The sequence below is a fragment of the Rhyacophila brunnea genome, unplaced genomic scaffold (genome assembly GCF_057557595.1).
Source record: "Rhyacophila brunnea isolate RB1 unplaced genomic scaffold, BYU_Rbru_1.0 scaffold_17, whole genome shotgun sequence".
NCBI classification, from domain to species: domain Eukaryota; kingdom Metazoa; phylum Arthropoda; class Insecta; order Trichoptera; family Rhyacophilidae; genus Rhyacophila; species Rhyacophila brunnea.
In genome coordinates, this window is record NW_028232827.1 from 7,025,334 (window position 1) to 7,039,102 (window position 13,769).

General features: G+C 32.2%; 1 protein-coding gene across 1 annotated transcript in view; it reads left to right on the forward strand.

Moving 5' to 3' along the window:
- Positions 1–1,795, forward strand: part of Dh31-R (Diuretic hormone 31 Receptor) — a 340,188-nt gene extending 338,393 nt beyond the window's left edge. Inside the window, exon 11 of the mRNA XM_085944554.1 lies at positions 1,613–1,795. Within this exon, the coding sequence (XP_085800680.1) occupies positions 1,613–1,660 (48 nt within the window). The 3' untranslated portion in view covers positions 1,661–1,795. The remainder of the gene's footprint in view (positions 1–1,612) is intronic.
- Positions 1,796–13,769: the final 11,974 nt, after the last annotated feature.

Here is a 13,769-nt window from a genome sequence, read left to right on the forward strand (position 1 = left end):
CGCTAGGTCTATCTTCCGGACGTTTTGTACGCCTTGGATCCAATGGATGACTAAATTTGTCCAACGATTTCTCCCTTCTTCGAGCTACGAGCTTTTTTGAATAATAATATTATGGAATATTGTGTTTTATTACGTAGTTTTAATGTTTAAGAAAAAAAATATCGGTGTGTGTATTTATGTACGCGCGTTAGAAGTTATACTTTTTTGACGTAACAAAACAAAAACAAAACTTGTGATAACCTAGATTCTTTGACTAGCTCTTAATTATCTTGTTTAATTACACACTTAAGAAAAGGGGCCGCTTATTGGAGCGCCGTTGGTTTATTTCTATACACTTCAACACATAATACTAAATTATATAATTAATATTTATCGTTGTTTTTATTTTTAAAGTAACAACTGTCACTCTGACGTTTATTCGTTTGTTTACGTTAGGAATTGCAAATGGCCGACAATAATAAATTTGTTGCCTAGGTAACGGAACAATTCTACTATCAAACTTGCGTCTGTATACAGCCGACTGATTCGCAGCTAACTTCATACTATCGCGCACTTTCGTAACGGTGTGCGCGCGCAGCTCTCAATTTCAGTCTCTACCAAACACCCCGAAAGAAGTATAACTTCAAAAATTATGAATAGATTAAATATTTATTTAAAAAAAAAAACAATTTTAATTCATAATAATATATGTATCGATGGCCTAATATTAATATCCCGTAAGTGACTTTTTACAAATTGTGCAGGAAGCTTAAAAAACTAAATATTTAATATCCCGTATCTGACTGTTGTAACTATATGACGTATAGAATGCCAATTAATAACTCACTAATTTATTTTTGAAAACTTACATAGAATATCGCAGATTTTACCAGCAAAATGCTTTGTCCATACATAAAGTGCCTAGTTTCAAAACCCCTAAAACGATATTAAGTAGTTCTTCATTTTTGTGCTGAATTTCAAAATCGGCTAAGTCCACCTTTAGGTATTTTTTACTTTTTTGTGAATTGCTGAAGAACAACTGCTTTCTAACATTTCTGCATTATCAAAATGTGGAATTTATTAATTTGAAATATTCTGTACTCGAAATAATATAAACTTTCACCCTTGTGACTGTGTTTTTGAGAAAACAAAAAGCTGTTTTTCTCCTATTCATCTATTATGGACTTGGCTGATTTTGAAATCTAGCGACACAAATGAGAAAAATGATTTCGATAGTTTTGAGAAAAACTCATATCTATTAAATCTGTGAACTTTGTGTATTCATTTTTTAATTCGTACATTCTAAAGAGTATTTTGGCTTATCCATTTTAGGGGTATTTGAAAAGCACACCCAACCATTTCAACGGGCTTTGAAATTTACCCAAATTTTTGATCATACGTATTGACGGTTTTTGGCGTTTTTTATAGTTAAATCTTTGGCCATCATATAGGAAACAAAAATATCCATCTAAATATAACTCAAAATTTTTCAAAAACCGTTTTAGGGGAATTTGAAACTAGGCGCATGCACCTCTACTCCTAAGTTTCTATTTTTTTCTTTTACTAAGGGTGTGTGTATTTTGTATAAATCTTATGTGATATTAAAGTATTATTTCTCTTAATCTTCCCTCAGTTTGTCCGCTCGACGCCACACGCCCTGCCTGGAGAGGAGAAAGTCTGACTGCAGGCCTGCGGGACAACGGCCGCGTCCCGCACCAATCACCACAATGGCGACGGAGAGGACCTCAGGGATGAACTGCTTTAGGCTTCGACTCTTGGATAATACTTTCTTTCAAACATGAGTTTCGACTGTCAAACGATCCACGTACAGTTCATCAGTTTTGCATGGGTTATTAATAATAATAATTATCTTTAATTATGTTAAAATAAAATTAAGTATTAGATTAATAAATTGGCATTAGCTTATATGACATTTTTTTTTATATTGATGTCACTTAATTTAATTTAAAATTAAATGTGAATATTGTTTTACTTTTAAAGACCAAAAATATATCCTAATAACAACATATTATAAAATTATATTATTTATTAAGAATATTTTTATCACAAAGGTCATGGAAAGTATGTCAGAAATAAACTTTGGGCTAGATGCATAGTAATCATGGCCCCCACATCCTGAAGCGGGCTCCCGTGAGCGAGCCCTCTTACCTATCGATAACGATTAAGGCAGTGTGATGCTCTTTAGTAGCGTTTTCCAAATGGTGTACGCGGTTAAATTAATTTGTATATTTTTTAGTGTTTTTTGATTATTTTAATACATCCATTTGACATACAGAGTTGTCGAGTATTGAGACCCAATTAAAAATTATCTCGTACAACCACATAATAATAAATTATAATATTAGTGAAGGAAAATAGTGCCGCAGGCGACTTTTTTTACTAGTGAAGCAAATTTGTGATGTGTGTTTATCTCACTTATCTGGTCAACTTGCCTCGCCGGGCTCGCCCGTGCCCCCAGGCTAGGGACCTATCATCCCCTCCCCCTCTTGTTGGGGCCATGTTAGTTATAATTAAGTGGCCATAAGCAACGCTACTGAAATTATACATACATACCTATAGAAACTTCTGCAATCAAAACATTATCCGATTTTTTATCAGATCTATAGATCCATAATTTTATTATTGACTACAAGAGTGTTTGATATTTTTTTCACCTGACGGCACACTGGGGAAGGAGAATTTTGTAGCACATAATATAAAAATCATCCAAAAAATTAAATATTAATAATAAAATAATATTTATATAGATCGGTAGGTAATTTAGATTATAATTGTATTAGTGACAAAATACAATTTTATTGGTTTTGAGAATGAAGTATGTCAAAATGCGGCTTCAAATCAGATAAAAAATTACGTAACTACTCATCTACCACATCTCAACGTAGGGCCTCATAAAATGCTCGATTAAGACCGAGTGTGGTTCGGGGTGGATTAATTTGCATGGAACTTTACTGTTAGGTAGTAAGAGATTCTTTTGTCTACGGCGTTGGATATGTACTGCAATTTGGTTGCAATCCTTTGATGGACGACATTATAATATTAGATTGCCTCTATTCTTTTAGCGTGATCTTCTATAATCATGACGTATTTTATAAATCCATCGAAAAGCCAAAGTCAAAAGTCTACCAACTTAGGTTTTAACCAAAATCAAACAGAACACGTTTTTACACACAAATTTAATCGGGCAGTCAGATTAGATCAAGCATTTTGCAATAAAATAAATTAGTTTCTCTTCTTCTTGGTAGTTCCCTTATGACTTAGGACCGTGATCACCTTTAAAATTTGAGCGACCATGACGTTCGACTCCTCTCGATCCTCTGCTTTCCACAGAGCAGAATGAATGTTGCCCCCCGTTAACTAGTAACTAATAAAAAAGTAAGGAAGGAACATACTGATTCATTTCAGTATAAAAACGGGCAACCAAATTCGCCATTTTGGAGAACGCCGATTTTGTTTAACCAAATATCATGTGGTCTGTTTGTACGTATGCGTATAAACTTCGTATGTGTACTGTATGTTTGTGTATCATGCAATGTCGGCCATATTTTCCGGCCTTTCTGATTACCATGATTTGTACATAATATTATGCTCATTCTTTTTTTTTTATTCGTAGGCTCCTTTACTTGGTCTCTCCAACGCACTGACGTGCCGAAAAATATGTTTAAAAACAATATTGTCGAGAGCCGTTTCTTTATCTACACTCTCTGGATGATTGACTGGTTCCTCATGTTCTCTGTCGAATAAATACGAAGCGTTCGATGCTAACACCACATTTTGAAGGCACTAATTGCCTTCCGATCCCTTTTCTTTATGGTCCATGACTCGACACCGTATAAAAATAATAAGGAGAATACTAATGTTTCCACAAGCATCATTTTTGTGGCAATTGAAATTCCCAGATTTTCCACTAATGTTCAATTATATATTAATAATCGAATTTCGAATAATATTTGCTGCTAGTCAATGATTAGCCCTACCGACAACCGTTGACATGGTCTTATTCATATTAATAAGGAGGCCATATTTGCGACTCACTTAATCTACTGTAGCAGTGTAGTAGCTCTATGAGTTATATTTCATCACCAGCGGTATATCGTTGTATCTGTGAATTTCGAGTTTGTTATTTTCTGGCCAACAATATTTATTCTGCCATACCAATGATCAAGTGCTCTCCGCATTATAATATACTCTCCATATTTAAAATTAGTTCAAACAACACAAAATAAAACCTAAATTAAAATAAAAAAAATATGAAAATTTACCGGCTCAATATTCTTCCTAAATTTGTATTGAAATGCAATAGAAACATACGTACATACATATTACAATAAAGTTGTTAAATTCAAATAATACATAATGAATTAATTATATACGTAGTACAACATATCATGTAGGGTGCTTGTCATCTCAAGAATTCTTTGTAATTCTATCATCCCTTCTCCGCAGTTTTTATCCATTCTACTATAATAATTTTCGTATTTGTTCATCTCCTGTTACACCACAACTGGCTAATCAACAAGTTACACAAGTGTGGTATACCACCTCAGCTATTGTCAACATATCATGTAGGGTGCTTGTCATCTCAAGAATTCTTTGTAATTATATCATCCCTTCTCCGCAGTTCTTATCCATTCTACTATTATAATTTTCATGTTTGTTCACCCCTGTTACACCACAACTGGCTAATTAGCAAGTTACACTTGTGGCACACCACCTCAGCTACGGTCAGGATATTCTGCAAGTGTGACATACTTATATGAAGGTCAAACAACAAAGCCTGGTTAGCAAAACGCCACGAAGTTGCAACGGTGCATCGATTAACATATTGCTAATAGTGACATACTTCAATAAAACTTTGCATTCATTGAATATTCATTTAGATAAATAGTGAGTCATAATTGATGGAATATCAGATTCAGTCTTAGTCCCTCAGTAGCAGTACACTCATCATACATCGTACATTATCGCGTCTCATCCAGAAACATTCTCTCACAGTGCCTCTTACTGATCAGTGAATCTCACAATTCCATCATCTTTTCTCCGCAGTTCTTATCCGTTCTACTGTAAAAAATAATTTGCACATTTTGTTCATCCCTCGTTACAACACAACTGGTATTAATTAAAAAACCTGAATCCCATAGGGACCTACTATTTTAAAAATCTTTAATTTCCATCTGTCAATACTAACATAAACTACTAAAAAAATGATAATATATTGGTTTGAGTCTAGAATATTAGTTTTCTTTTATATTTCATGGATAAAATTGTCACAAGCCTGGAATAGTCTAATTTGCAGACTGGGTACTTGCTAATCATTCTCGCCCTTGCCTTATTGAATTTATTTTGTTTGTAGAGTAAATCATGAAAACTTTTCGTCATTCTTAGGAATTTTCGTATACTCCGCGTAAAATATTTTCACTTAAAAAATGTTTTTACTACGTATGTAATAATAATAATATAATATTATACGAAAATCTCACAACAAGGAGAGCTGTTTTTTACATAACGTTATTATTAAAGTGTTTATTTTAATTTCATTTTGACAGACTTATGAAAAATAAATGTGTAAAAATTAAATTTGTTTAAGGATAAACAAACAGCTATCATAGCGAATGATATAAAATGTAATTTCCAGATTCTGGATACGAAAATAATATTATATTAAATTTATATTTATTTAACCAAAGCTTTTTTCTTTTTACTGTTCCTATGTTTTAAGTGATACATACATAATATATTTCAAATTAATGTAATAGCATATTAGCGAAAAATAATCTTCTTATATAAGTACGTTTTTAGGTTTAAAATAATGTCTATTTTTTGAGCCCTAACGTATATTTTATTAAGTGTATGTTTCAAGAAAATATGATATTGAAACCAATGTCAACTCTGCCAACTAAGTTATATGTATTTTATCTAATTGCGATGAAATAAACTAGGTAGTAGTTTTTCACAATTCGTTGAATAGAAAAATAGTTGATTAAAATTAAAGTGGGTTTATACAGTTTTAACGAAGAAATCATGTCGCCAAACCAAATATGCCGCACCAGTGCTTTTCAATACCGCCCGGACAAATCCGCGTAGACAAAACCGCGTAGACAAAACCGCCCGCAAAAAATACAAAAAAAAAATATTAAACAAGTGCTTTTTTAGTCTTTCAAATTGCGTATCGATAGAAATTATTAACATACTGACGATAATAAGTGTAATTTGAGATTTAATACGTTGGAACTGTTACTAGAGTAATAACTTAAAAGCATCAACTTTTAACACTTAGTACTAAAAACAAAAAAAAATGTCTATAATATGTGTTTAATCCGACGCAGCTACATAACTTATACCTGAGTTTCCTAATGGAATATCTGGAATATCTACTTTTTTATATCTTTATTCGAATGTTTTTGAAGTTATACCTACTTCTTTTGGCGCGTTTGGGAAATCAGATCAGAGTGTATTTTTGGCGTGTGATATGTAACACATACTTTATTTTTTCACACGAAAAAAAACGCATTCGATTAGATTCGAACCACCGATTGTTCGGTTAACAGCCGAACGCACTACCTTTACGCCATATTATGATACTGCAATCGTGACGATTATACAGTATAATATTATGGTTTAGAATTGTTCCGTTGCCTAGGCAGCGAATTTATTATTGTCAGCCATTTGAGTGTCAGTTGGTACTTTAAAAATAAAATCAACGAGAAACCATTATATAATTTAGTAATATAAGTTAAAGTGTATAGAAATAAACCAACGGCGTGCGAATAAGCGGTCCTTTTTCTTGCGTGTGTAATTTAACAAGATACTTAAGAGCTAATCAAAGAATCTAGTTTATCACAAGTTTTGTTTTTGTTTTGTTACGCCAAAGAAGTATAACTTCTAACACGCGTACATCAGTACACACACCGATTTTTTTATTTTATTTGTGTAACTAAAATATAATATTAGGTAAAAATAAAAATTGTCTCATTACTAAATTGTTTTGGCGGTAATGTGTGGGCGGTTTTGGTTCAGGCGGTTTTGTCGAGACTCCATGAATAATAATGTCCATGACAATACACGAGATATTAAATTTGTCTAATTGATTTCAGTAAATCTCTCACACTGATCATAGAAAAACAAAAGTTTAATTAAAAATAGTGATTTTGTGAAAAAAATACTCATTATGACACGTATAAAGTTTCAGAATAACTAGTTATTTGTTTGTTTGTTTTTGGGGAGGTACGCAATTTTGTGTTTGCCTCCAAAATCGACAAAGTGTTTTTAGATAACGAAACTTAGTTGATTTCAAAGTTTATCTAACACTCAATTTAGTTCAAATGGATTGTAAAGTTTTGTCCAACATTATAACAATATATCGCTCTAAAGCAGGGGATTCCAATTTATTTTAAAAATACGCATAATAACTACATAATAATAATAATATGGAAGTCATATTATTTTGCAATGAAATTTCCATAAGTAATTTTAAAGATTTATTTTCTTCTTCCTGAAACAATAACCCAAAGTGGATTTTGGCCTAATCTAGCATCTGTTTTCATCCAGTTTTGAATTACCATTTTTATCCAATCCAAGTCAACAGTATTCCGCCTTCTTATAAATAATATCAACCAGCAACGTACGCAAGAGAAAAATGGAGTCAGAAAAGAAACAAGAGGCTCAGAACTTCATATAATATTTTACCGGTGCTTTTCCCATTAAAGAATATTTTATGCCTTTGGATACCTTGATAATATTATGGTCTCAAAAAGATGTATGATATATGCCACAATGCTTTAGTTTTTTCAACCAAATCTTGTTGCTACGTATTACCGACTATTGTTTCAACTTTCATCAGAAATTTGTGACGGTGAACAACCACAGACCATGTCAGCGCAATTGCAACAATGCGCTAATCAGTGAGTTACACAAGTGTGGTACATCACCTCAGCTACGATCAACAAATTCTGCAAGTGTGACATATTTCAATGAGGGTCAAACGATAAAGTCGGGTTAGCAAAACGCCACGAAGTTGCAACGGTTCATCGATCAGCATATTGCTAATGGTCACCTACATCAATAATGACTTGCTTAATTTATCGATTATTCATTTATATAAATAGAGAGTCGTAATTATTGATGGAATATCAGATTCAGTCTAAGTATTTCGATAGCAGTGTACTCTATCATCGCGTCTCGCCCAGAAGCATTCTCTCACCATGCCTGGGACTCAAGCATTCCCTCCACCGAGCCTCGGAGTGCTAACATCTACCCTGCGTTATTTATTTTTGTACCACCTGTATACCATTTTAGCAGCAATAAATTCTCGCTCCACTCAACAACCTCTGGTCTATTAATTCATCTCCAACTCCTTTACCCCAAAGATTTTTCACTGCCGCTAGTATCGACTCAAAAGCGTCAAGAAAGATTGATGTTTATAAGATACGGTGTAAAAATACTTATTTTTATTTATTTTCTATTATCTATTTTCTCCATAAACATACTTCGTTTAAACGTAAAACATTCTGGAAGAGCTCATGATACATGATAGAGTCTTAACTATATATTTCTAATAAACTCCTTACTTTTCTATAGAGCAGTTGTCTCTCCAGAGGTAACTGAATGAAAATTATTGTCAAATATAACTGACTATAATCCTCAATAACAAGGAAACAACTGGGAGGAATAAAATATATATTTATTTTAATTATTGTTCAATATTTGACAGCGGACATGTTGTTGGCAAAACCTTTTATAACGGATACAGCATTTCAACCCTTTTAATACTGTGCCATTTTAATGAAAAACTTTTACATAAGCGGTTAAAAAGAGCCACTCTTCCCTCGTTTCAAAACTCATCTAAAATTTACCTTATCTCGAAGGATATTGTATACTCCAATATGCTTTAAACTTTGTTGATTAATTTATTGTTGAATACGTGATAGTTTTATCTAGTTTTCAGGATGATTTTGTTAGAATTTATTGTTTAAAATTCACAATATATATTCCTATTTGTATATTCTTATACCTGATAATATTCTAGAAATTTGTCCAGTCGCGGCGTCTCCAGGAATACCTGTCCCTTTTGAAACTTCGTTAGTCTGCCATAGTTATACCAGATTCATGAAGCTTTAGTAGTAGACAAAGTATGAATTTATTATATTTAGTGGACTTTCAGGGAATAAAATTGCTATTGGCTTGCAGAAATCTTTGGCTAGGTTTAAACTCTGATTATACAGTCATTGCATATGATCAATGCAAGTTTCACTTCAGAATATCTGACAAAAAATTGCGTGTTCCGCTCTTTTACCTAGTCATTATTGGCAACGTCATTCCACGTTGTACTCAGTACCTGGGAATGGGACGACTGGACTCCGGAAAATTGGACGCCGCACTGTCGTAGACACGTATGCAGAACGTAGACGAGGTATTTTAATCAGTTTTTATCTACTACTTAGTAGTTTTAATTCATGTTACTCTTAACATAATGTATTCTTTATTGCGGATTGAGAATTACCATGCCTAAGGCTTTATATAAAATAAAAAACTCTTTTTTCGTTGGAACTTAAACATATGCACGATTAAATCATTATTTACGTCGGCATATTTACATTCTCACCAACTATTAAATCATAATATAATCATTTAAATATAAATATAAATAACAATATTAAATATTTTTTTAAAGTACCTATAAGTACCTAACGTCTATTGATTTTTGAATTCCGTAGCGTCCAGTTGTCCCGGTGTCAAATCGTCCTAGACCCCCAGTACCCACCACAAGTAGTACAATATCGTCGTGTCCGGAAACTTTTACGTATGCAGTTTGCCGTGCAATGTTGTATTGGAAATATATGGCCGTATATTAAAGACCGTCCAACCTCTTTGGGATATACTATATAGTAGTACTGACAAAAAATTCATGTCTAAATAAAACACTGTTCTCGTCTGTTTACACTTTACAGGAAGCCAGCAGTAAACAAATTTTGAAACCAGCCGATATACTGGATTATTTTGTTTATGTAAGGTTTGATTTCCATTCTTGAATTCATGAATTTTGCAAAATCAGCTATGAAAATTAAATTATTGTTCATATTGAATCTAATAAAATTGGAGACCGTATGGCGTGTAGTATACGGTCATCTCTCTCCGATAAGAAAGCTCACAGTGAAATGTTTAACGTACAAAGCTGTGGAGCTCTAATTTTTCTTGTCTAGAATAGAGATATACACTGCAGTTTGGTCGCCAATCTTTAATGTAAGATGGAACCAAAAAAAAAAAACTAATATATTTACAAAAAATCTATTCAGTTCACGCAAATTTTACCACCATAGACAATTAATATATTTGAACACAAAAATTTGTTTTATTACAATTTTATTCTTAGATTTTTTTAAATCATTTTATTTGTTTACTTTATTATCAGACCCGCTGTCGAATCCCACTGTCTCGGTAAATTTCAACTGATAATGTTTTAAATTTATAATGTTTCAGAAAATAATTAACAATTCACTAAACTAACTGGGCTTTCACAAATTCACGATAAAACTAAAGTATTATCATAATAATTGACTATACGTAACTAAAAATATTTTTTTAAGCCATTAGGTTGATACAAATATTAAACTCTAGTCTTTTGCAAACTTTCATTGATTTTTAATTTAATAAAACGATTATTTAAATTTGTATTTTTTTTTTAATCACATTATCGATGTTTTCATTATACATATATTATCAGTGGCGTCCCGTCCGTAGATACTGTGGATGCAGAGCACGCCTAGAAATATTCAATAACACAGCAATAACATTATGCAATTGGATAATATATTATTTATTTAACTATATTCTTCTAACAAGGTTTCATTTATAAAACGGAAACCACAAAGCTTAAGCACACGTATGCGTCAGGTATAATGTTAAATGATATATATATATATATATATATTATAATACAGGTGGGTATTACGAATTATTATATTTTTTAGATAGTTTTATAGCATTAATTGGTATAGTAGGTATATTTATACATTTTTTTTCATCAAAATATATCGTAATTTCAATTAAATGTTTATTAATTCATATATAATTTAGAAAAACACTTTCTGAGAGCATTCATTACAACCAATAGAAAAAATCTTTTTTTTTTGAAAAAAGTAAGCCAACCCGACGGGGATTCGAACTCCGTATCTCCCAGGTATACGCCCTGATCCGCTGCATTACCATTATGCTACGAGGTGACATACTAATAGCGACAAATTTTAACTATTGGTCAATATTAATACCTACTCATCAATGTTATTCCAAATCAAGCTACTTTGGCAATCGATTTTTGTTTCTTAAATCAAAGTAGGTAACTATTTACTTATTACTTTGATTACTAACCGACGTCGTGGAATTTCTCCAATATTTTTTAGATGTAACTACTTGCACTTTAATATTGACCAATAGTTAAAATTTGTCGCTATTAGTATGTCACCTCGTAGCATAATGGTAATGCAGCGGATCAGGGCGTATACCTGGGAGATACGGAGTTCGAATCCCCGTCGGGTTGGCTTACTTTTTTCAAAAAAAAAAGATTTTTTTCTATTGGTTATAATGTATGCTCTCAGAAAGTGTTTTTCTAAATTATATATGTTCAATAATCAGAATGATATATTCTTAAATCTTGTGAATTATTCATTGAATAAAAGAAATAGTTAAGTTTATTAATTCATTATGAATTTTTGTTAAAATTTTAACGTTTGTCACGTTACCAAAACACGCATTCAATATTTGTAAATTTTAATGACGTTTTGAAGGCTTTGTATTTCTAGGGTTTTATCATAAAGTAATAAAATAAATCTCGCTTCTAATTATTCGTCTATCAGAAGCTGGCTTCATATTTATATTATTTATTAATCGATTCTGTGGGTGACAGCTGTACCCATAGAGGTATTAAATATAAAAAGGGGCAAGGAATCGGCTTTCTCATACAACTGAATGAAGCAGGCCAACAAAAGCCGACGCGAGAAATAGCGAACCGATAAAAAAAATGCAGGGCATCACGGAGGATTTACTTTAGTCATTATAACGTAATCATATGATAATATAATGTTAATATGGAAATCTTGCCGCAAATTGATTTCAAGCCTGCCTCACCATACTTTTTCCCCATACTTGCTTGCTTCACCATACTTTTATATAACCTGCCGCCCCTAGGCTGTACCAGATGAAGATGAAACCAAATTCAATTCAATTTCGTTAGTATGACTATTACACTCAATACATTTCTTTATGATTATCCATCGCTTAATTTGTTCCAATAGGTGCTATTTGCTTTAATTATTTATATATATAAGCCAAAACAATATATTTGTTTGATTTCCATTTCCCATTGAACCCCAATTGACATCTACATAATAATATAAAGTTTGTTTGTTAATTTTCCCATTCATGCCAATTCCAAATTTAAATTTTCATGACAGATAAAGTTTCCATAATATTTTAGATTCGATTTTAATTTCTTTTGTTTGACTTGTCTGTCAGAATAATTATCATTTTGACACGTTTTTTCGATATATTATTATTGTTTTGTATATCGATCAATGAAGCAACCTCGTAGGCAGCCGGTTACTTCATTTTTTATATTATAATAATTATAAACAATCTTTTATTTTTGTTATTTAAAATTATCTCATTTTGTACCCGTAATCTCAGCTGTTCTGGCAGTAAAGAAATATTTTCTCTCGATAATTCACTTTTAATTTTTTAAACCCACCCCAAGTGAGCTTTTGCGCTGTAAAAGCCCTTGAAAATATAGAAAAGCGGGCGGATTTTTTATGAATATTTTAAAAGCAAACAAACGGAAAGCGAATAAATGAATTTATTCCACTTCTCTGCTAAGTAATAAAATCAAGGTTTTTAATATCATAATGTAAACATAATAAATTATAAACACTACGACTTTGATTAAATTTATCAACAGCCTACTACTAGGCCTAAAAAATCCAACATACAATAATAACTCACACGGGAAATCTACTGAATATAGATATATTATCATAAATTATTGCCTATGTTATAAAAATAGTACCACACAGTGATTTCAAAAATCTTTGTCGCTTGCCAGTCTAAATGGATCACCCCCTCCAAATGACCTCGTAGTCCAGTGCGTAAGGCACTGACTTCTGATCTTCCCGGTGAGATCACAATACATTTATATGATTTGCTCATTATCAATGACATTTAGCAGGATGTGAGTGAATAAGACAACAACTATAATAACAAGAGACTCGGCGCAGTGACACTAGTTTAGCTATGTGAGTTTTAATTTTCTAAATCGCCGCTACTCAAGTTATAATTCTTGTTTTTTATATCGTTTTATCTATACCAGGGGTGCTGTTAAGAAATGTTACTCTTTATAGTTTACAGAAAATTAGCTATTGGAATGCGACATAGCATTTATATCACTATTTATATTTAGTATGTTGTAATATAACTGCAGACCATGTCAGAACACAGTAGCTCCACCGTATAAAGTACTATTTAGTGACCTTTGAAGATACCCTACTGGTTAGCTACCAGAAGATAAAACAAGCCCTAGACAATATCCATTGCAAAAACAAATATTCTCAAAGTATAACTGAAAGTTTCAGACATTACCTATTAAGTTGAATGCTGCTCAAGCCATTGCCATTCATATTAAAAGCTCTGGTTGTGAAGTACGTTCCACAGTGATATACAACCAGATATATAAAATGTTTGCACTAACGGCACTGGCTACCCGGGCATTAACCCAATATTTTCAC